Source organism: Erithacus rubecula (genome assembly GCF_903797595.1).
Source record: "Erithacus rubecula genome assembly, contig: scaffold_635_arrow_ctg1, whole genome shotgun sequence".
Lineage (NCBI taxonomy): Eukaryota > Metazoa > Chordata > Aves > Passeriformes > Muscicapidae > Erithacus > Erithacus rubecula.
In genome coordinates, this window is record NW_027635703.1 from 1 (window position 1) to 23,420 (window position 23,420).

General features: G+C 45.8%; 2 protein-coding genes and 1 long non-coding RNA gene across 5 annotated transcripts; 1 reads left to right on the forward strand and 2 right to left on the reverse strand.

Moving 5' to 3' along the window:
- Positions 1-128: 128 nt before the first annotated feature.
- On the reverse strand, positions 129-7,035 carry LOC306816502 (F-box DNA helicase 1-like). 2 transcript variants are annotated; one of them, XM_079332936.1, is made up of 5 exons: positions 6,967-7,035; positions 4,844-5,010; positions 2,926-3,413; positions 1,102-1,232; positions 129-354 (listed from the first exon to the last, which is right to left on the reverse strand). In XM_079332936.1, exons 2-5 carry the CDS (start codon positions 5,007-5,009, stop codon positions 171-173), a joined length of 969 nt encoding a protein of 322 aa, XP_079189062.1. In that variant the 5' UTR covers position 5,010; positions 6,967-7,035; the 3' UTR covers positions 129-170. The 2 variants fall into 2 exon arrangements, with proteins under 2 accessions (XP_079189062.1, XP_079189063.1); XM_079332937.1 differs by lacking the exon at positions 6,967-7,035 and adding an exon at positions 6,193-6,220.
- A 1,722-nt stretch (positions 7,036-8,757) lies between these two features.
- On the reverse strand, positions 8,758-9,755 carry LOC306816500. Its single transcript, XR_013777691.1, has 3 exons — positions 9,620-9,755; positions 9,257-9,492; positions 8,758-8,912 (listed from the first exon to the last, which is right to left on the reverse strand). It is a non-coding gene; the product is annotated as an uncharacterized lncRNA (long non-coding RNA).
- ANKRD16 (ankyrin repeat domain 16) lies at positions 9,697-22,023 on the forward strand. Of its 2 annotated transcripts, none has more exons than XM_079332933.1 (8): positions 9,697-10,288; positions 11,768-11,988; positions 14,093-14,135; positions 14,916-15,024; positions 15,817-15,978; positions 19,383-19,461; positions 21,207-21,391; positions 21,952-22,023. In XM_079332933.1, exons 1-7 carry the CDS (start codon positions 9,957-9,959, stop codon positions 21,365-21,367), a joined length of 1,107 nt encoding a protein of 368 aa, XP_079189059.1. In that variant the 5' UTR covers positions 9,697-9,956; the 3' UTR covers positions 21,368-21,391; positions 21,952-22,023. The 2 variants fall into 2 exon arrangements, with proteins under 2 accessions (XP_079189059.1, XP_079189060.1); XM_079332934.1 differs by having other exon boundaries at positions 10,145-10,281.
- The last annotated feature ends 1,397 nt before the right edge of the window (positions 22,024-23,420 follow it).

A 23,420-nucleotide genomic window follows, 5' to 3' on the forward strand; every position in this document is an offset into this window, starting at 1 on the left:
AGGATATGTTAGGCAAAGTGGAGACATCCCATATTTGCATCCCATCCATCCAAATTTATGGGAATGGCATGGAGGAAAATTATCTCTCCAAAAAAAGTTTCTTCCTCTGAAACTGAGGTGAGTTCTCAAAAGACTGGTGAGTGACTGAAGCAGTGCTGGCTGTTCCCAAATCACTTTTTGTGAGATTTTGGGATCATTCCTGCAGAAATAAAAGTGAAACTCACCCCAGGCTTGCTGTGTAAATCTGGGAATTTGCTGAGGACACAAAGTTGAGCTTTTGGGAAGAGGGGATGAGTTGCCAAAATCTGGAGAACCCCACTGGGATCCACCTTGGCTCCTGTGGATGCCACCAACCTGTGAAGGAAAAAAGAAGGATTGACAATCCAAGGAAATTCTGGTTTTTCCAGAGCATCCCCAGTGGAGCTGCTGAAGGTTTCATTTATCCCTGCTGTGTTTTTCATGGAATTTTCCAGCCCATCCCAGTGCCAGCAGCAAGAATTCCCAGTTTGTGACAAAATGAGCTGGAATAAATTCCTGTATCCAGCTCTGAACCTGGAAATTCCTTCTGGTTTTATTCAAATCTCCTTTAGTGCAATTCCATGCTCAGGGGGAAAAGTGGGAATGAATTCAATGAAATCAGAGAATGAAGAAGAATTTGGGGATTTTGGTGCTGGTCTGGAGCTGCACAAAAGGGAAAAGTGGGAATGAATTCCATGGAAATTAGGAAATAAAGAAGAATTTGGGGAATTTGGGATTGTCCCAGCTCTGCCTGGTGCTGCACCAAGGGGAAAAGTGGGAATGAATTCCATGAAATCAGAGAATAAAGAAGAATTTGGGATTTTGCTGCTGGCCCTGGGAATGGTTGGACCCTATGTCTTAGAGGCCTTTCCCAGCCTAAATAATTCCATGATCTTGCATCCAAACAGACTAAAGAAAATTAAAGTTTTGTCCCTTTTTTCAGTGTTTTTCTCTATTAAAATCCCATTTCCCTCCCCATTTTCCTGCACATCTCCCACCTGTTTAGAAGACAAACCCCAAAATCCCAAAACCTGAAAATCCCAAAACTCAAAACCCCAAAAAATCAAGGCAAAGTGAACTCACCTGACCAACCCCAGCACACATCCCTGCTGCTCTTTGGTGATGGAAAATTCCTGCAGGATCTGCTCAACTCTCTGCAGGGCTCCCTCCTCCCCCTTCAGGTACTGGTGGTAGAGCTTTTTCCAAGGAATAAACTGGAATGGGAAGCACAAAAAAAGTGGATTTTATCTCCTGGCATTCCAAAATGGGATTTTTCAAGGGGGAAGAGATAAGCAAGGGGAGTCTCAAAGTGATGGGGTTGAAATAGGAGATGGGTGGGAAGAGATGGGGAGGAAAGAGGGAAAATGGGAAAAATAAAAGAGAGAGAGGGGAAAAGGAGTGAGAAAGGGGAAAAGGAGAGAGATAAAGAGAGGGGATAAAAGAGAGAGGGGGAAAAAAAGAGAGGAAGGTAAAAAAAGAGAGAAAAAAAGAGAGGAAAAAGAGAGAGAGGGAAAGAGAGAGAGAGGAAAAAAGAGAGGGAAAAAAGAGAGAGAGAGGAAAGAGAGAAAGGGAAAAGAAAGGGAAAAAAAGAGAGAGAGGAAAAAAGAGAGAGAGGAAAAAAGAGAGAGAGGAAAAAAGAGAGAGAGGAAAAAAGAGAGAGAGGAAAAAAGAGAGAGAGGAAAAAAGAGAGAGAGGAAAAAAGAGAGAGAGGGGAAAAAGAGAGAGAGGAAAAAAGAGAGAGAGGAAAAAAGAGAGAGAGGAAAAAAGAGAGAGAGGGGAAAAAGAGAAAAAGGGAAAAAGAGAGAGGAAAAAGAGAGAGAGGGGAAAAACAGAGAGAGAGGGAAAAAAAGAGAGAAAGAGGGAAAAAGAGAGAGAGAAGGAAAAAGAGATTTTCTGGAATATTCCACTTTTTTTTTTTTTTTCATGGATGGGATGGAATGTTGCTCCAATGTGGATGTTGGATATAGAGCAGCAACTTTTGAAGAAGACCAAAAAAACCCAAAAATTGTGGAAAGAATCATGGGGGATATTCTGGAACTATCCAGATTTTTTGGGTTTTTTCTATGAAGGGGAAGGAACACTGCTCCAATATGGATTTTGGATATAGAGCAGCAATTTTTGGTCCAGAATACAAAAAAAAAAGAGACAAGAGACCTAAAAATGGATGGATTTTGGGAAGAATCATGGGGGATTTTCTGTAATCATCCAGATTTTATTTTTTTTTCCATGGATGGGATGGAACTTATTTTTTAATGGATGGATTTTGGATATAGAGGAGCTAATTTTGGTCAAAAAAAAAGGCAAGAGACCAAAAAAATCTTGGATTGTGGGAAGAATCATGGGGGATTTTCTGGAATCATCCAGATTTTTTTTGGTTTTTTCCATGGAGGGGAAGGAACACTGCTCCAATATGGATTTTGGATATAGAACAGCAATTTTTGGTTCAGAATACAAAAAAAAAGAGACAAGAGACCTAAAAATTCCTGGATTTTGGGAAGAATCATGGGGGATTTTCTGGAATCATCCAGATTTTTTTTGGTTTTTTCCATGGAGGGGAAGGAACACTGCTCCAATATGGATTTTGGATATAGAACAGCAATTTTTGGTTCAGAATACAAAAAAAAAGAGACAAGAGACCTAAAAATTCCTGGATTTTGGGAAGAATCATGGGGGATTTTCTGGAATCATCCAGATTTTTTTTGTTTTTTTCCATGGAGGGGAAGGAACACTGCTCCAATATGGATTTTGGATATAGAGCAGCAATTTTTGGTCCAGAATACAAAAATAAAAAAGAGACAAGAGACCTAAAAACTGATGGATTTTGGGAAGAATCCTGTGGGATTTAAAGGCACAAAGGAAAGGCAGAGCATGGATGATCCCATGGGACAATCCCAGAGCTTTCCTTACCTGTGGATCCCGAATTATTTCCCTCCAGTAGTGACACACCAAGCTCAGGTTCTGGTACAGATCCAGAACTGGCAGGAAGGCAAAAATATTCCTGAGGATTTCAGCAGGAAGATCAGCCATGGATCCCTGAGGAATTTCCCAGTTCTGAGTGCCCAGGAGGCCAAAGTGGGAATCTGGAAGAGGCTCCACCTCCAGCTCTTCCCATTCCTGCTTGATCCCACTCACTTTGGGAATTTTCTCCTCAGTTTCCTCCCCCAGGTGCTGCTCTGGGTTGGGAATTCCTGAGGTTGGAGCTGGAAGAGTTCTTTTCCTGGGATGTGGAACAAAATCCTGGGAATGCAGGAAAAGTGAGGAATTGCTGCTGGAATGGGGATTTCCAAGGAAAAAGGGATGCACAGGTTCCTCCTTGATCCCACAGCTCTGCATCCCTGCTGGTTCCACCCGGGGCTTTGGGATCCCAAAGAAATCCAGGATGTTCTTCTGCTGGCCTGGGAATGCACACAGGGGAAAAGGGGGAGAGAATTTCATGAAAAACAGGGAATGGAGAAAATTTGGGATTTTGGTGGTGGCTTGGTGCTGCACCAAGGGGAAAAGTGGGAATGGATTCCATGGAAATCAGGGAATGAAGAAGAATTTGGGGAAAGTGGGATTTTAGTGCCAGCCTGGTGCTGCACAAATGGGAAAAATGGGAGAGACTTCTTGAAAATTAGGGATGGATGAAGAATTTGGGGAATTTGCTGCCACCCTGGTACTGCACAAAAGGGAAAAGTGGGAATGAATTCCATGGAAATCAGGGAATGAAGAAGAATTTGGGATTTTGGTGCTGGTCTGGTGCTGTACAAAAGGGAAAAGTGGGAATGAACTACATGGAAATCAAGGAATGAAGAAAAATTTGGGATTTTGGTGTCACATCCCAGTTCAGCCTAGTGCTACAAAAAGGGGAAAAGTGGGAATGAATTCCATGGAATCAGGGAATGAAGAGAATTTGGGATTTTGGTGTTGGCTTGGTGCTGCACCAAGGGGAAAAGTGGGAATGAATTCCATGAAATTGGGGATTGATGAAGAATTTGGGGAAAGTGGGATTTTAGTGCCAGCCTGGTGCTGCACAAATGGGAAAAATGGGAGAGACTTCTTGAAAATTAGGGATGGATGAAGAATTTGGGGAATTTGCTGCCACCCTGGTACTGCACAAAAGGGAAAAGTGGGAATGAATTCCATGGAAATCAGGGAATGAAGAAGAATTTGGGATTTTGGTGTCACACCCCAGTTCAGCCTAGTGCTACAAAAAGGGGAAAAGTGGGAATGAATTCCATGAAAAACAGGGAATGAAGAAGAATTTGGGATTTTGGTGCTGGTCTGGTGCTGTACAAAAGGGAAAAGTGGGAATGAACTACATGGAAATCAAGGAATGAAGAAAAATTTGGGATTTTGGTGTCACATCCCAGCTCAGCCTGGTGATACAAAAAGGGGAAAAGTGGGAATGAATTCCATGGAATCAGGGAATTAAGAAGAATTTGGGATTTTGGTACCAGCCTGGTGCTGCACAAATGGGAAAAGTGGGAATGAATTCCATGAAATTGGGGATTGATGAAGAATTTGGGGAATTTGGGATTTTGTTGTCACATCCCAGCTCAGCCTGGTGCTGCACAAAGTGGAAAAGTGGGAAGGAATTTGATGGAATCAGGGAGTAAAGAAGAATTTGGGATTTTGGTGCTGCACAAAGGGGAAAAGTGGGAATGCATTCCATGAAAATCAGGGAATGGAGAAGAATTTGGGAGCAGAATTTGCGATTTTGGAATAAAAAAAATAAAAAATTAAATTAAAAACAAGAAACTAATAGAAATCCAAATCTGATAGAAAATAAATACGAACAAATTAAATTTTTTTAAAAAAAAGGAAATAAAATGAAAAGAATCACCTCTGGGATGTCTCTGTGTGCTGTGGGTGGGATGGAGGCTCCTTTTTGTCCCTCCTCTGCCTCTGCCCAGGCTCAGGGGCTGCCTCAGGGGGGACAATCCCTCACTGCTCTGGGCCAGAGCTTGGCACTCTGGGGCTGTCAGCTGCCTCCTCTTGGAGCCCCTCATCCTGCAAAATTCAAATTAATCCCATTTTCAGATGGAAAAATGAAATACAAGAGGAAAACCCCCCCAATCCAAGCAATAGGGAAAAATGACACTGAATCCACCTGCACAAAATTGTATTTTCCCCCCCCACCGGTTTTTGAGATTTTGGTGTTTCAGATTTTGGATTTTTAGTGGTTGGAGTGATGGTTGAGAGAAAATTATTTTGGAGATGGGGAAGGAATTTCTACCTGGGAGGAGCTGGGATGGAATTCCCAGAAAAGGTGTGGCTGCTCCTTGCTATTAATGAAATGTAATTATTAGGTATTGGCTTTCACAAGTTATTATTAATCACAACAATTTTAATATAATAATATATCCATTTTTAATATATTTAAAATATATAAAATATTTATACATATACACATATTTATATATTTGTATGTTATATATTGTCTATGTATAACATATACAATGTGTATTATATGCTTATATAAAATATTTACATATATGCATATATGATTTACTTTTGAATTCATTTTAATAAATATAAATGTAAATACAAATATAAATATAAATATAAATATAAATATATTACATTTATTATTTGTATCATTATAATATTTTTATATATACAATTTATGATCACTTTTAGCTACTTTATATGAACTTATAGCTTATTAAATAGTAATTAGCTCATATAAATATAGCTTATATTAATAGCAATAAAATATATATAATATTTTAGCTTATATATAATATATGTTATAGCTCAGACCTTTCCATAGTATGAAAAGAGAAATTATGTAATATTAAATGCTTTTATTTATATAAATATGTTAAATTAATATTTATTTATATACATATATATATTTATATAAAATATATCATTTATATAAAATAACGATGTTAATTCAATATATTTGTGGATTATTTTATCTAAATGATAACAAGAATCATGACACCTCCATGACTCTCCAGTTATCAACAGGTGTCAAAACAACAAAACAGAACCTCAAGAAAAAGTAAAAAAATATTAATTTAATCCACAGGACAACACAAAGACAAGTCAAAAGTCCAAATCAAGCAAAAGAATTCCCAGAACATATAAACTCATAAAAATATTTAAATATATATACACTCATAAAAATATTTAAATATATATAACCCTCATTGATTTGCATTTAAATGATGTGACAAAATATACCCAAGAAATTATTCCAAGATTCCCCTCAGTGCCAAAGGTCGCCCGTAGTGCCAAAAACCAACTGGATATTGTTATACATGTGATTCGTGCTAATTAAATTGTAGCAATATTGGCAAAATCGTGGCATTATAATTCATCAAAAAATTGCATTTAAGTACTATAAAGCAAAAAGAGATAAAGAAAATGGTTAAAGCAGAAAAAAATCATCTGCCAGATGTTAGGTGGGAGGCAGGAGAGGAAGGGTATAGGTCGAAGAACAAGCGGCTAGAAATAGGTTTTTTACTTTGAATTGAGGCAAATTGGCATTATTGCACATTATTAATGTGCATTAGTAAAAGGTATATAAGTGAGATTTTAGCTTGATTGATTTGGGACGGTGTGAGGGGAATGGCTCTGCCCGTACCCCCGGTTGGGGGATCCCCCGGATATACTTAAATTATTATACTTATATTGCTGCTAAATTTTGTATTGACTCAAAGTTATACGATTTTGATTGTATTCATTTATACGCAATTGCTGTTGTTAATAAATTACTGCTTAATTGTAATTTTGTTGTTTGATTAATTGGACAAAATCCAACACATTCAATACCCATTTACAACAATATCAATCTCCCGCCACTGCCACGATTCCCCTCCAGTGCCAATCTTTCAATTCCAAGGGAATTCTCAAGTGACTCCACATTCCCAAAAAAACTTAATTTCCAATGAAATCCCTCCCCTGCGCCCCCCCCGTCGCCCACAAATGGTCGCGCCCTCCCCTCCCCAACCTCACCTGATTCCGGCGCTCGCAACCCCGCGAGCTCCGCCGGCCCCGCCCCCTCCCCTCCGACCAATCAGAAACAGGTGCTTTACTCAGCATTACCCAATAGCGAAACACTTCCGGGTTGGGCGGGGTTTGTTCACTGCCCCTTTGTGATGACGTCATGCGCCCGGCGTGTGACGTCACGAGGCTCCGCAGCGCGCGGGTGGGTTGGAAAAACCGGGAATTTTTCCCGCGGGAATTCCGTGGTTTGGGATAAACTGGGGTGGGAATATTGGGGTGGGTGGGGGGAATCTCATCCCTTTCCGGAAGCCCTGAAGGAAACGGGAATTTCTGTTTTTTCCTGAAGAAAAACTGAATTTCTGGGTTTTTTTCCTGAGGGAAAAGCGAATTTCTCGTTCGTGTGGGAGGGAAAAGGGAATAACTGCTTTTCCTAGAGGAGGGGTTGGTGTTCTGGCTGACCGCAGGAAAAAAGAAATTATTAATTTTCCTGAGGAAAGAGGGAATTTCAGGTTTTTCTGAGTAAAAAAAAAAAAAAAAAAAATCATGTATTTCCAGCTGCTTTCTGGCTTTCCTAAGAAGAACAGGAATTTTCAAGTTTTCCCAGGGGGAATGGGAGTTTCTGTGTTACCGGAGGGAGAGGCTGGTTTTTAATTTTTCCGAGGGAAAACAGCAATTCCTGTTTTTCCTGAGGGAGAAACCGATTCCTGGTTTTCTCTATGAAAAAACAAAAATTATTTTCTGATGGAGTGGCTAATTCCTTGTTTTCCTGAGGGTAAAGGGAATTTCTGTTTTTCCTAAGGGAAAGGTCAAATCCTAATTTTCCCAAAGAAAAATGGAATTTCTGCTTTTCCTGAGGGGTGGCTGCTTTCTGAATTTCAGAGGGAGAGGGAAATTCCAGGTTCTCCTGAAGGAGAGGCCAATTCTTGATTTTCTGAAGGAAAATTTTTTGTTATCCTGAGGGAGAAGGAAATTCCTCCTCATGTTGAAGGGAGAGGCTGGTTTGTGGATTTACTGAGGAAAAAATTCCCATTTTTCTGGATATAAACATCAGGTTTTGCTTCTCCTGAAGGAAAACCTCATTCCTGCTTATCCCAACCTCCCAAACCAACCAGAATATTCCCCAAAATCCCAATTTTTTGGCCTCTTTCCCCTCAGGCTGAGCTCCATGGACTCCTGAGGCTGGTCCAGGAGAGAAACCTGGATATGCCGTGGGATTAATAGATTTTCCTGAGGGAGAAAATTCCATTTTTCTGGAAGTAAACATCAGGTTTTGCTTTTCATGAGGGAAAACCTCATTCTTGCTTATCCCAGCCCCGAAACCAACCAGAATATCTCTCAAAATTCTGATTTTTTTACCTCTTTCCCCTCAGGCCAAGCTCCATGGCAGAGTGGTGTCTCCTGAGGTTGGTCCAGGAGGGAAACCTGGATCTCCTACAGAATTTCTGGATTTCCTGAGGGAAAAATTCCCATTTTTCTGGAAGTTGACACCAGTCTCTGCTTCTCCTAAAAGAAAACCTCATTCCTGCTTATCCCAACCCCCCAAACCAACCAGAATATCCCCCAAAATCCCAATTTTTTGGCCTCTTTCCCCTCAGGCTGAGCTCCATGGACTCCTGAGGCTGGTCCAGGAGAGAAACCTGGATATGCTGTGGGATTAATGGATTTCCTGAGGGAAAAAAGTTCAATTTTTCTGGAAGTAAACATCAGGTTTTGCTTTTCCTGAAGTAAAACCTCATTCCTGCTTATCCCAACCTCCCAAACCAACCAGAATATCCCCCAAAATCCCATTTTTTGACCTCTTTCCCCTCAGGCCGGGCTCCATGGCGGAGCAGGAGAGGCCACGGCGGCTCCTGAGGTTTGTTCAGGAGGGAAACCTGGATCTCCTACAGAATTTGTGGTTTTCCTGAGGGAAAAATTCCCATTTTTCTGGAAAAAGACACCAGACCTTGTTTTTCCTGAGGGAAAACTGGGTGTCTCCTGAGGCTGCTCCAGTAAGGGAACCTGGATGTGCTGTGGGATTAATGGATTTTCCTGAGGGAAAAAATTCCATTTTTCTGGAAGTAGACATCAGGTTTTGCTTCTCCTGAAGGAAAACCTCGTTCCTGCTTATCCCAACCTCCCAAACCAACCAGAATATCCCCCAAAATCCCAATTTTTTGGCCTCTTTCCCCTCAGGCTGAGCTCCATGGACTCCTGAGGCTGGTCCAGAAAGGGAACCTGGATGTGCCGGGGGATTTATGGATTTTCCTGAGGGAGAAAATTCCATTTTTCTGGAAGTAAACATCAGGTTTTGCTTTACCTGAGGGAAAACCTCATCCCTGCTTATTCCAACCCCCCAAACCAACCAGAATATCCCCCAAAATCCCATTTTTTTACCTCTTTCCCCTCAGGCCGGGCTCCATGGCGGAGCAGGAGAGGCCACGGCGGCTCCTGAGGCTGGTCCAGGAGGGAAACCTGGATCTCCTACAGAATTTGTGGTTTTCCTGAGGGAAAAATTCCCATTTTTCTGGAAAAAGACTCCAGACCTTGTTTTTCCTGAGGGAAAACTGGCAGCTCTTGAGGCTGGTCCAGGAGGGAAACCTGGATGTGCTGTGGGATTAATGGATTTTCCTGAGGGAAAAAATTCAATTTTTCTGGAAGTAAACATCAGGTTTTGCTTTACCTGAGGGAAAACCTCATCCCTGCTTATTCCAACCCCCCAAACCAACCAGAATATCCCCCAAAATCCCATTTTTTTACCTCTTTCCCCTCAGGCCGGGCTCCATGGCGGAGCAGGAGAGGCCACGGCGGCTCCTGAGGCTGGTCCAGGAGGGAAACCTGGATCTCCTACAGAATTTGTGGTTTTCCTGTGGGAAAAATTCCCATTTTTCTGGAAGTAGACACCAGTCTCTGCTTCTCCTGAAGGAAAACCTCATTCCTGCTTATTCCAACCCCCCAAACCAACCAGAATATCCCTCAAAATCCCATTTTTTTACCTCTTTCCCCTCAGGCCGGGCTCCATGGCGGAGCAGGAGAGGCCACGGCGGCTCCTGAGGCTGGTCCAGGAGGGAAACCTGGATCTCCTTCGGGATGAGCTGAGGCTGGATGAGGTTCCAGAGGCTCCCTGCTGGCGTTGGGGACGTTTGGGGGATTCCCTGCTACACCATGCAGCTCGCTCAGGACACCAGGATGTGCTGGAATTCCTGGTGCAGGAGCTGGGCATGGACATGGAGGTGACCAATGGGGACTACAAGAGGCCCATCCATGAAGCTGCTTCCATGGGACACCAGGAGTGTGTGGCCTTCCTGCTGGAGAGAGGGGCGAGCGTGGACTGCTTGAAAAAAGGTGACTGGTAGGTGTTGGGATTTGGGATTGGGTGGGGAAGGTGGGAATGTGGCTGCTGGAGGTGGTGGTTGGGATTGTGGAATGGATGGGGAGGCATTTAAAGATGATCCAGTGCCACCTGGGACACCTCCCACTGTCCCAGCTGCTCCAAACCCCAGAGTCCCACCTTGGACATCCCAGGGATTCTCTGGCAATCCCAGCCCAGCAATTCCTGCCCCAATCTCCCCTTTCCCAATTCCCTGTGTCCTGTCCTCCATCCCTTGTCCCCAGTCCCTCTCCAGCTCTCCTGCAGCCCCTCCAGCCCCTGGAATGTGCTGGAAGCTCTCCCTGGATCCTTCCCTTCTCCAGGCTGCCAATTCCCAGCTCTCCACAACCTCCCATTGGATCCATCTCCTCTCCAAGGCATTGATGGATCCAGGGCCTTCCCTTGCAATCTCAGGGAACCATCCAGGCTCTCCCTTCCCTTTTCCTCTCTTTTCCATGCCCACTGTCCATCCAAACCCCTCTGGATGGATGCTGAGTGTCCTGAATCCCAGAATCCTGGGCTGCCTTGGCTGGGAAGGAGCTCAAAGCTCATGGCAGGGACACCTCCAGCATCCCAGGCTGCTCCAATCCTTGCTGGGGCATTGCAGGGATCCAGGGATTCTCTGGCAATGCCAGCCCAGCAATTCCTGCCCCAATCTCCCCTTCCCCAATTCCCTGTGTGTCCTGTCCCTCCATCCCTTGTCCCCAATCCCTCTCCAGCTCTCCTGCAGCCCCTGGAATGTGCTGGAAGCTCTCCCTGGATCCTTCCCTTCTCCAGGGGAACATTCCCAGCTCTCCCAGTCTGGCCCCAGCCCTGGAGCAGCTCTGGGGACTCCTCTGGATTTGCTCCAGCAGCTCCAGCTCCTTATGTTGGGATCCCAGAGCTGGACTCCATGTGGGATCCCCGGAGTGGAGCAGAGGGGCAGAATTCCCTTCTCCTGCTGCCCACACTGTGGATCCAGCTGGATTTTTGGGAGAAATTCCAGCCTTATCCCTGCTCTCCCCCTGCTTTGCCCAAAAGTTGTAAATTACTGCATCACTCTTCCCTTAGGGATGGGAATTTCTGGAAAAATAAAAGATTCCCAGCTGCCAGATGAAAGCCTGGGAAGGTGATTTTAGCTGAACTGCCACAAATCCAAAGGCAACATTCCAGAGCTGGGAATTGAGGCCCCGCTTGGAGCTGAGGCTGAGATTCCATCAGCCTGGATTTGTGTGGCATGCCATGGGTTAAAAACAGGGAGTTCTGTGCTTCCTAAGGCATAACCAAACCTTTGGAAAAAGTCTCATTTCCCTTAAAAACACAGAATGCTCTGAGGGACTGCATGGAAAAAAAATCTGGAGTGTTCCCAGACTGGAAAAACTGCTGTAAAATCTCCTGGCCCCTCAGGCAAAGCACCTGAATCCAGGTGGGACATCAGATTTGTTGTCCTAGGTTATTTTATTTTATTTTATCTTTTTCCAGGACTCCCCTGATGATGGCTTGCACCAGGAAAAACTTGGAAGTGATCAAAACTCTGGTGGAGCACGGAGCCAACCCTTTGTTGAAGAATAAGGATGGCTGGAATTGTTTCCACATTGCCAGCAGGGAAGGACATCCTGAGGTGCTCCAGTACCTCCTGGATGTGTCCCCAAAGTGCTGGGACACAGAGAGCACCACTGGGAGAACTCCTCTGCACACAGCAGGTACAGCAGCCATGAATCCAGGGAAAGTCAGGGAAAAGGGAGAGGTGGATCCATCCTGGGATCTTCTTTGGGATCCTTGGATCAATTCATCTCTCCCTGGCCCAGATGGATCTGAGCTCCCCTCACTTGGAATGTGGAGATGATTTCCCTTCCTGCTGTGTAAAGCTGGGAACTGCTCTTGGAAAAACCTCCCCAGCTCCAAGCACATCCCAACATTGGGAATTCCTGAAAGCAGCAGAGCTTTCAGGAATTTCAAAGAGAGGAACCTTTTGGGAGCTGCCTGGGGATGTATTTCTTGATCACAGCCTCAAGCTGTGATATCAGGTTGGATATTGGGAAAATTCCTTCATGGCAAGTGTTGTAAGCATTGGAATGAGCTGCTGGAGTCCCCATTCCTGGAGGGATTAAAAATCCACCTGGATGTGGCACTTGGGAATGGTTGGGCTTGAGCTCTTTTCCAACCAAAATGACTCCATGATTCCAATAATAAACTCCAAATTTTGGAGTTTTGCTCTTATCCCATGATGAAAATTCCATAATAAAACAGGGAATGAGTGGTTTGTGGGATCACAGCAGGTTGCTTAAAGTGGCTGATCCTGATTTTTTTTTTTATGTTCTCCCATCCCTGCCCAATTCCAGGTGTTGTTTCCATGGAGCTGGCAGCTCCTCTCCCAGCAGAAGGTGGATTTTGGGTTGGGATCTGGGACAGGCTCCTCTGGGATTTGGGATGATCCTGTGGGAAAGGGGGAATTTGGACCTTGATCCAAAGTCATCTCCCTCCCTGCCTTGGGATATGAAATTACAATTGGGATTCAGCAATTCTGCTTCCTAGAGGTGTTTCCAGCTGTGTTTTTTTTTTTTTTTTTTTTTTTTTTTGGCAAAGCCACCAGTCCACAATTTGGGTGGATTTCTGGGATTTCCTGATCCAGCCAAACCTTGGAACAGCAGCTGGAATGGGAATGGGAAAGGTTGGAATGATGGAATTAGGGAATTCTGACTTTATCCCCCACTGCTCCCAGTGCAGTTTGATCCTAAACTGCTGCTCCCTGATATCCCAAATTTATCCCAGTGGATATTCCCAGTTCATCAGGCAGGAGTGAGGGGCCAGAGATGGTGCTGGAGCTGCCAGGGGAAATCATGTCAGGACAAGCTGCCTTTTCCATGGATTTCCATCCATCCATCCATCCCAGGGGTGTGGATTTGAGCACATTAACCCATGACCAGGCCAGCTGCCTTCCCAGATTGCTGAAGGGTCATTATCTCCCTCCTGCAATTATTTTTTTTTATTAATAAGGGTTGAGTCCTTCAGCTTTGTTGCTTCTTCTATCCCAAGGGAAGAAAACTGGGAAGAGGTAATTGTGAATCCCAGCTTTCCCATCTCTGTTCCTGATAAAAGATGGAATTGTGTTGCCTGGAGGGATTTTTCTTCCCATGACTTGGATTTTCCATCAGCTCAGGTGAAGAACAGGCAGAGAGCAGGAGCAAAGAGCCAAAATCTGGGAATTCCAGCTAGAAGTTGAATACACATTTTCAAGGAACCTTTTTTCCATCACCTGATGGAGCAGCGCCAGCCTTGGTTTGATATTATTTTTCTCTTGCAAAACAAATGGAATATATTCAAAATGAAAAGCTGTGTGAAGTGAAATGTTTAAAAAAATCAGGAAAAAAACTGGCATATTTCAGTGCCTCAGGCTCAAATCCTCCCCCTTTGTTGTTGTTTTCCCTCTGAGAGGGGTGAGGATGATGAGATGGGAGTGGCTGAGGAGGGCTGGGAGTGTTATCCAGCATTTCCCCGGCTGCCTCCTTTGTGTTCCTTTTGCTGCTCCCACATCCCAATTCAATGAACAAACTGGGAGAAACTCTCTTTGTTCCAGCTGAATTCCATGGCAGACAGAGCCAGACTTTTCCCTGCTTTACCTCACATTTCTCATGGGATAGAGGAAAGGAAGGTTTATTTAACCCCACCAAAATCCAGATGGGATTAAAACCCCTTAGAACCCCTTCCCTCATCCCAAAATGATCAGCACCCTGAATGTGGAGGATCACAATGCCACAAACTCACAAACAACCCATATTTTTCCTGTTTTTTCCCATTTTTTCCCAGCAATGCATGGCTGTTCCCAGGTTGTGGAGCTGCTCCTGGAATGGTAAGCTGCCTCTTTCCAGCTTTTCCTCCCCCCCTCCCATTCCCTGCCAGGGTTTGCACACAAAGGGTGCTTGTGCTGCTCCAAGCCCAGCACAGCTGCCCTGCCCTCCCATCCCCAGGCTGTTTCCTCCTGCTCCAGGTTTTTCCCAGCTGGATTCCCTCAGGATGGGCTCCCTCTTGCTTATGACACAAATCCCAGTTATGTAACTCAGCCCTGGCTTTGTTTTCCCTGCTGATTCATGTGACAGTGACCAAAGGGATTTCTGGGAGCTGCTTCCCTAGGCTGGGCTTATCCTTGATTTCCTGGGAAATTGCTGGGAAATGGCTTTAAAGCAGCTCTGTTCCCTTCCCAGAGCTGGAGCAGCTTTCCCTAGGAATTCCAGCTCATCTCACCCTGCCCAGAATACACAGCCCTGTGATCTAAGCCAGGCTTTAATTCAGTTTTCTCTCATTTCACTGAATGAGGTTGCTGGGCTCTTGATTTTGTACATCATTCCATGAGTATCTGGTTATTCCCTGCTTCCAGTGTACACCTGGACCCTTCTGGAAACCCTCTGGTCAGGAAAAAAAGGGAATTATAAATGACCTGTAGAGCCTAAATAAGCTGAACCAGATCTCTGATCCCTCAAAAACCCCCAGAAGGCTCTAAGACACCAGGACAGGTTTATCCATTTGCTTTATAACTTCCATTTTTGATCCCAGCTGCTGAGAGTCTCCTTCCATAAGGGTTTTGGAGCTGCCAACAGCTCTGTCCTGTTTTTTTTTTCTCTTCTTATTCCAGGTGCCAGTACAAAGCTGACAGCAGAGACAGCTGTGGGGTCACACCCTTCATGGATGCCCTCCAGAATGGGCACATTGGAATTGCCCAGCTGCTCCTGGAGAAACATCAGGTGAGTGCCAAAATCCCTCCCTGGCCCTTCCAGGAGCTGAGCCAGAGCTGCCAGGTCAGGTGAGCCACGTGTTCATCATGACTGGAATGCAAGGAAATTCCCAAATTGTAAAGAAAGAAATTGTGTCAAAAGGCAAATTCTCCCTGGAGATGGATTTTGCTGAGTGAGGTCATCAGGAATCATGGAAAGACCTTAAAAAGCATCTCATTCCTCCATGGTAGGGCCACCTCCCACTGTCCCAGGTGGCTCCAGGCCCCATCCAGGCTGGCCTTGGACACTTGCAGAGATCCAGGGACAGGTGGGATGGTGACACCAGGCAGTGGCAGGAGGGGACAGGACATTCCCAGCACTCCAGGGGCAGCTGTGTCAGAGCCAAAAGCAGCTCTTGGATTGCCAGGACTCAGTGTGGAGGCTCCAGTGGCCATGGATAACATGGAAATGTCCATCCTTGAGTTATCCAGAGCTCCTCCCTCTCTCCTGTGCTGTCTCCCAAAAAAATCCCTGATTTCCTCCTCTAATGCCATTAGAGCCAATTGTGCACAGCAGGAGCCAGAACACTGCAATCAATAATTTATAAATGATTGATTGTTTGATTGTTGATCCCAACTGGTAGGGGGGGCCCTCATGGCTGATTCTCCCAGAGGTTTGGGGAAGTTTGTCATGGTTTTAACCTCACATTCCAGGCACTGAGGGTGGGAGAGGTGAGAAACCTCCTGGAGGTTTCCTGGTGGTGCTGGTCTCATTTGGGATGAGTGCACTTTGTGTTATTTCCATGCTGTTCCTCCACTGCAGGCCTGTCCCACAGCTGTGGATGCCCTGGGAGCTCAGGCCCTGCACAGGGCAGCTGTGACAGCCCAGGATGGCTCCATCCAGTTCCTGGTGTCCCAGCTGGGTGTGGATGTCAATGGGAGAGCGACCTCCCTGCAGCTGCCAGCCCTGCACTTTGCAGCCAAGGTTTGTGCTGGGCCCAAATTCCCTGGGAAAAGCTGTGCCAGGCACCTTGTCTTGGTGTGAAGGACAGATTCCTGCCAATAAAGGCAGAAACTTCTCTTTGAAATGGAGAATGGAAACCCCCTTCTCTCCAAATTATTATCATTTTGAAATTAAGGAGCTCTCAGGCAAAGAGATGGGAATTAGGAATAACAGTTCTTGACTAGGACAATTCCAATAGCAATGCAGCATTACACAGAACAATCCCAGCCCTGCCAGAGTCAGAATCCAAGCTGGCACAGTCAGTCAGTCAGGGTGGTGGCACAGTCCCATTCCATGGTGCTGCATCCTCCTGCAGGGGCAGATGTGGCTCAGCTGGAGCAGTGCTCCTGGAGAAGGTGCAGTTTCCTCTGGAGCTCCAGGGATGATGTGCAAGGCTCTGGTTTTCCTCTGGAATGCAGTGGGAAGAAGGTGCCTTGGTGTCCCAAATGTCAGTTTTTCTCTGGCTAGGAAAGGCTTGGCTCCTGCCCTGGCTGGAGCATCTCCCAGTGGGATGATGGAATTTTCTCAGCCATGCCCTGGGACTCAGTGGCCATGAACAGGAGATATCTCCTGGAGGGAGGATGGGCTGTGGGAAGATAAAGATGATTGCCCAGCTGGTTTAAAGATGGGCCATGAGCAGATAATGTGTGCCAGGAGATCAGGAAATCACTATTCCACCCACCTTCAACAGCTGCTGACAGAACACACATTTCTGGCCACACCAACCCAACAACACACTGGTACCTAAACCAGGCTGGGTCAGGTGTTTGCTACCTTGGAGGATTTGCATTCCTGGCTCATCCTCTACCACAGTCCATCTGCTCCAGACCAGTTCCATTCCCTGTTTTCTGGGCATCAGAAGGAATCTGGGCAGCAGGGTGAGGGTGGGATTCTTCCCCTCTGCTCTGCACTGGTGAGATCCCACCTGGAGCACCAGATCCCAGCTGGGGATGGCAGCAGCAGGATCTGGAGCTGCTGGAGAGAGTCCAGAAAAATCCATGGAGCTGCTCCAGGGCTGGAGCCAGGCTGGGGGTGCTGGGAATGTTCCCCTGGAGAAGGGAAGGATCCAGGGAGAGCTTCCAGCACATTCCAGGAGAGCTGGAGAGGGGCTGGGGACAGGGGATGGAGGGACAGGACCCAGGGAATTGGGGAAGGGGAGATTGGGGCAGGAATTGCTGGGCTGGCATTGCCAGAGAATCCCTGGATCCCTGCAATGTCCAAGGTTGGACATTGGGGCAGGGAGCAGCTGGGACAGTGGGATGTGTCCCTGCCAGGGCAGGGGTGGCACTGGGTGGGATTTGGGGTCCTTCCCACCCCAGGAATTCCATGTTTGTCTCCAGCTGCCTGCAGGGGAGGGACAGGAGATGTCCAGAGGTGGGAAAGGAGAGCTGGGAAAGTGGGGGGAGCTGCTGGGATATTATCTTTGTCCTTCACACTGGAATTGTTTTGAATTCCAGAACCTTTCTCCTCCTCCCAGCCCATGTGGGTTCTGCAACATTCCCTGGGAGTGCAGAACAGATCCCAAAACTTGACCAGGATCCTTCCTGGGATCAGCTTAAAACCTCATCCCAGTGCCCTGCTCCTACAAAACCATTTGTGCCACTCCCTGGGACTGCTGGCACCATCCAGCCCTGCCTGCTCCCACAAAGAAACCCTTTCTCCCATTTTCTTGGCCTCCTGCTCCCAGAAACCACGTTCCAAAGCCCTTCTGGTTGCCAAGGGCACGTTGAACAGCAGGGCTCTGGGCTAATACAATGTGCCTTGGAGAAATTCCCAGCTCCTGGCTGATTTGGGAATGACTGGATGGGATTCTCTCCCTTCCCCAGGCTTGGTGTCACTTTGTGTTTACAGCACTGTTTGTTTGCCTGGTGAGTTGTGTTTTTATCTCCCCCCTTTTTTTCTTCTTCTTTTGTATTTATAAACACATGAAAATCAAGGTTGTTTTTGTTTGTTTTTTTTTTTAAATTCAATCTGCTGCCAGGGCTGTGGCAGCTACAGCAGTTCCATGGAATTTGGTTTGCAGGGAAAAGGGAGACTCTGGAGTGGGGAAGATGCTGTGGAATTCTGTGGGAATAAGGAAAAAGATTGGTTGGGTGGGGAGGGGGGGGATAAAAATAAAAGTTTTACATTCCCAGGGCACAGCACAAAGACCAATTCATGGCACTGAGGATGTAATTCCAAAATCAGGCATGTTATTTTAGGGAGAAAAGATTGATTTCTGGAAAAGCCTGTGGAGAGAGCAGACAGCTGGGGGCTGTGCTGGGTTTTTCCCTGTGGAATTTCAAATTGGTTCCTGGCAGGGGAAGGAGGGAGGACACTGTGGATCCTGGCTGAGTCTTCTCCCAGGGCATCACAAATCCTGGAGGAATTCTTTGGGTAATGGTGCCTGAGGGAGGAAGATGAGCAACAGCCCAAATCAGCAGCAGGTTCTGTTCCTTGAGCTGGAATAACCCTGGGAAAATCAGCTCCAGATCACCTGGGAATTGGAGGGATTTGAAACCCACAGTTGGAGAGACCTGAGAGCTCCTGGGGACAAGGGATGGAGGGACAGGACCCAGGGAATTGGGGAAGGGGAGATTGGGGCAGGAATTGCTGGGCTGGCATTGCCAGAGAATCCCTGGATCCCTGCAATGCCCCAGCAAGGATTGGAGCAGCCTGGGATGCTGGAGGTGTCCCTGCCATGAGCTTTGAGCTCCTTCCCAGCCAAGGCAGCCCAGGATTCTGGGATTCAGGACACTCAGCATCCATCCAGAGGGGTTTGGATGGACAGTGGGCATGGAAAAGAGAGGAAAAGGGAAGGGAGAGCCTGGATGGTTCCCTGAGATTGCAAGGGAAGGCCCTGGATCCATCAATGCCTTGGAGAGGAGATGGATCCAATGGGAGGTTGTGGAGAGCTGGGAATTGGCAGCCTGGAGAAGGGAAGGATCCAGGGAGAGCTTCCAGCACATTCCAGAGACTAAAGGGGCTCCAGATTTTGGATATTTTGGAAAGGGACAGAGGGACAGGACCCAGGGAATTGGGGAAGGGGAGATTGGGGCAGGAATTGCTGGGCTGGCATTGCCAGAGAATCCCTGGATCCTGCAATGCCCCAGCAAGGATTGGAACACCTGGGATGGGGAAGGTGTCCCTGCCCATGGCAAGGGTTGGAATTTGATGATGTTTAAGGATTTTTTTCCAACTCAAACCCTTCTGGGATTTTAGGAAGGTGCCTGGTGGCACCTTTCTGATAATTCCCATGGGATAACAGCAGCTGGGGCAATTCCTGCCTTTTGGACCTGCAGAGCTCCTGGTGCCCCCAGAGCTGAGCAGGACAGAGCAGATCTGTGCAATTCCATCTTAGGGATGGATCTGAGCCCAGAGCTGATCCCAAATCCCACATTCTGCAGGAAGGACATGGACACACCATCCAGACCCTGCTGTCCCTTGGTGCTGATGTCCAGGCTAAGGATGGGAAGGGCCGTTCTGGTGAGAATTCCAAACTTTTTCCAAACTTTTCTGTGACACCATGAGCACATCCCAACCTCAGATGCCAAATCCATGGATACATTTGCTCTGGGAGCAACATGATAGATCATCCCAGGGGTTTTTTTTTTTGGGCATTTTGCATTCCCTGGCTTACTTTGCTGGAATTTCTGCTGGGCCTTTTCCCTTGGGGGAAGAAATTGGGAATTCCCAACTTATTTTTCACCTGAGGAGTTCCAGTGCTGCCTCCTCCCTCTCTAATTTGCCTGGAATGATCCTGTTGAAAGCAAGGATTGAGCTCTCCAGCCTCAATTCTTTAGCAAACAGCCTGGAAATGGCTGATGAGCAAATAATACCAGAGAGCTGGCACAGAAATAGAGTTGCTATAGTGATCTGGAGAGTTGGCATTCCCAGTGGGAAAGGCTCAGGCAGCTCTTGCATCAGCATCTCCCAAAAAAAATACATTCAAATTTAAAAATAAAGGACAAATGGTATCATCAATTGGCAAAATTGGCAAATTTTCCAGTCCTGGGGTTTGGTTAGAGCCAGGTTTTAGTGTTGCCATCTCTCCCTCTGCCTCCTCAGTGATTAAATCCAAGCTCTGCTGAGCTCATCCAGCCCTGGGATTTTATTTTTTTTTTTTCCTGTGGTCCCTCCTTGGCTGCCTTTGGGTCACTGTGTCCTTGGGAAGCTTCTCATCCACATCAGGATTATCCAGAGCAATCAGGATTGGATTAGGTGGAAGGAAGATTTTTTTATTTTACAAGTGAGGGTGAGGAGAAGCTGGGATGGGATGGAATTCCCAGAGAAGCTGTGGCAGCCTCTGGATCTCTGGAAGTGTCCCTGGAAGGCTGGACAGGGCTTGGAGCAACCTGGAACAGTGAAAGTTCCCTCTCCATGGCAGGAGGGTGGAACTGGATGATCTTTAGTGTTAGACTCAACAATCCCAACATTAATTCTTTGATTCTATCCCATCCCACACCATGAAAACTCATTATTCACCAAACCCCATCTATCTGGGAATCCTGTTTTTACCCAAAGCAGGATGGGCCAAGGCCAGGAGGTGAGCCCAGCTCTGCTGTGTGTGTGTCCCCAGCCCTGCATGTGGCCAGTGGATCCTGCTCCAGGCTGGACTCCAGGACACTGCTGGAGTCAGTGAGTTGGGATCTCTCTGAATTCTTCAGGGAGAAATCAGAGTGAGGGATTGAATAAATCTTAGAGTGAGTTCTGATGTTTTTAGTGAGTGAAAGGTCTGGATTCCACAGTGGCAGTGAGTGTTCTAGTGAAGGTTGAAACACACTGGTATCTTCAGTACAATCTCCAGGCCCACAGTTATAGACAGGATTTAGATATAATAGATTTATAGTCAGAATATTGCTGATATTTCTTAGATAGAACATGACAGTGTATGTGTAGTGTTATAGGTAACCTGGTGTGCTAAGAAACTGAAATTCTAATAGGTTAAAGAGTTTGTGTCTTAGCTTGGAAAAATCCTGTATAACAGTGTGGATTGGGAGAATTGGTGCTTTTAGCTATTCAGCTTTTAGCCATTCCTGCTTTTAGCCATTCAATTATTGCCATTGCTTTTGAGACTGCTGTGCTTTGTAATAAATAACCTTTTTAACTATGAGCTGCTTTACTTATTTAAGATTACAAGTAAGAGCCTCTAGAGCAGCTGGGGGTCAGAAAGAACCTCCACAGTCCAAGGCCAGGAGGTGAGCCCAGCTCTGCTGTGTGTGTGTCCCCAGCCCTGCACGTGGCCAGTGCTGGGCAGCACCTGGTGGCCACTCAGATCCTGCTCCAGGCTGGGCTCCAGGACACTCCAGATGCCACAGGAATGCTGGCCCAGCAGCTGGCCAGGAGGCCAGAACTCATCCAGCTCTTCCAGGGAGCACAAGGCAGCACGTGAAGAAGAGGAATTTATTTCCACGTGGTACATTGCCTGATTTAAATGTTGGGGCTTTTTATCAAAAATTGAGCACAGCAGCCAAGCTTGGCACTTGGGAAATAGATTTAGGAGAAATGTTTAGAAGAAATTATGATGGAAATGATGGGTCTGGGCTTTGGGGAGGTCCTGGCACAGGTTTCCCAAAAAATTGTGGCTGCCCCATCCCTGTGAGTGACCAAGTTGGAGCAATCTGGGCTAGTGAAGGTGTCTAATTTGGAATTAGATAAATAATGGGATTTTTTCCCAAAACTGAGCACAGCAGCCAAGCTTGGCACTTGAGAAGTAGATTTAGGAGAAATGTTTGAAGTGGGATTATCTCAAATAATGCTGGAGGTCATGGGAGGATGGGAAGGCTCTGGCACAGGTTTCCCAAAAAATTGTGGTTGCCCCATCCCTGTGAGTGTCCAAGACCAAGTTGGAGCAATCTGGGATAGTGAAGGTCTAATTTGGAATTAGATAATCACCCAAACCATTCCATGCTTTTGTCACATCTCTCTTCTGATCCATTTTTAAATTTATTTTCTTCTTTCATTTCCAAATTCCAGGCCTGAGCTTCCCCTCTTGCTGTGCAGCTCCCTGAAACAGAACCATCCAAGGGAAGTTGCACTTCTAGGGATCCTTGTGGCTTTTCCTGGAAATTCCTACATACTGAACATCCCAATGGAGATGGACTTGCTCTCCACTAATCCCTTCAATTGTTTTAATTTCCAATTTATTGGGACCTTTTAAATCCTCTTTGTGGCCTCAGCTGATCACAAAACCTGCAGGAATTCATAGTGGGACCTCAACTTTGTGAGGACATCAGGGTTCTTATGATCAGACTAAAATAATGAGGTGTTTTATTCCATTTATTCCATTTTATTCCATATTGGAATGCTGGGCAATTCCCAGCACTGCTGAACTTTAAATCCCAATAATCTGCTCTTGGAAGCCTGGAGCAAAGTAAGAGCAGCTGCAGCTGGAATTATAAATTCCATAGAAAAAATGATGTGTCCTTGTCTATTCCTAATGCCAAGACTTAAAAATGGATGGAATTCTGCTTTTTTGGGGGGATGGCAGATGTTAAAAATCAGAAAGGGATTGCTGGGCTTGAGTGGGAAATTCCCACCTTGCTATCCTTGGAGCTGGATCAGCCCCTGGGTGGGTGAATAAATGGTTTTATTCCTCTAAATCCAGCTTTATTTTTTTTAAATTTATTTTTTATTTATTCCATAAATCCAGCTCTGGCCTCCCTACAGCAGGAAATGCAAGGAGCTGCTTCATTCTCTTTTTTTTTTTTTTTTATAATTTTAATAAACCATGGAATAATAAACTGGAATTTTTTGAGATTGATTATGAGCTTGAGAGAAAACAGAATTAGGGGAATGTTCCCAAATATCCACAGAAAAATAGAGAAACTCCTTAAAAACATGGAAACACCTTGAAAACACAAATTGCATTATTTTGAGAGTCAGAAAATTAATGTGGAATCAGCTTTATTCACCCAGGGAAGGTTTGGTTTTTTTTCCAAAATGGGATTTTGGGAAGTAGGAACACAGCTTAATTATGGGATTTTAGCAAAATTTCCCATCAGAATTGTTTCATGGTGTGCCTGATATGGGCTGGACAAACACTGGATGTGGAAGATTTGGGGTCCAATTAAATCCCCCCTAAATTAGGAACCCCCTAATTTAAGGATGTCACTAAACTAACCACCCCCCTAATTTAAAGACCTAAATTGAGGATGCTCCTCAGAGCACACCCCAAATTGAGGACCCCCCTTTAAATTAAGGATCCTCCAAATAGGGGATTTCCCCCAGAGAACCCCCTTAAATTTTAGTCCCCAAATGAAAGGACCCCCAATAGAGGATCCTCCCTAAAATGAGAAAAAAAAAACCCAATTTGAGGGCCCCCTAAATGGAGGAAACCCCCTAAGATGGAAAACTGATGAATACCCTAAACAGAGGAACTCCCCAGGTTAAGGAGCCCCCAAAATAAAGGACCCCCCAAGTTGAGGGCTCTCTAAACTGAAGTG

Bases quoted from the DNA above. Each gene is read 5' to 3' on its own strand.
- LOC306816502 (XM_079332936.1), bottom strand. From the start codon at position 5,009: ATGAGGGGCTCCAAGAGGAGGCAGCTGACAGCCCCAGAGTGCCAAGCT. The intron at 3,414-4,843 runs GTGATTCTTTTC...GTGCATTCCCAG, and splicing joins CACACAGAGACATCCCAGAG to GCCAGCAGAAGAACATCCTG. The intron at 355-1,101 runs GTGAGTTCACTT...TTTCCTTCACAG, and splicing joins TGTGTGCTGGGGTTGGTCAG to GTTGGTGGCATCCACAGGAG.
- ANKRD16 (XM_079332933.1), top strand. From the start codon at position 9,957: ATGGCGGAGCAGGAGAGGCCACGGCGGCTCCTGAGGCTGGTCCAGGAG. The intron at 15,979-19,382 runs GTTTGTGCTGGG...CACATTCTGCAG, and splicing joins CCCTGCACTTTGCAGCCAAG to GAAGGACATGGACACACCAT. The intron at 19,462-21,206 runs GTGAGAATTCCA...GTGTGTCCCCAG, and splicing joins GGATGGGAAGGGCCGTTCTG to CCCTGCACGTGGCCAGTGCT.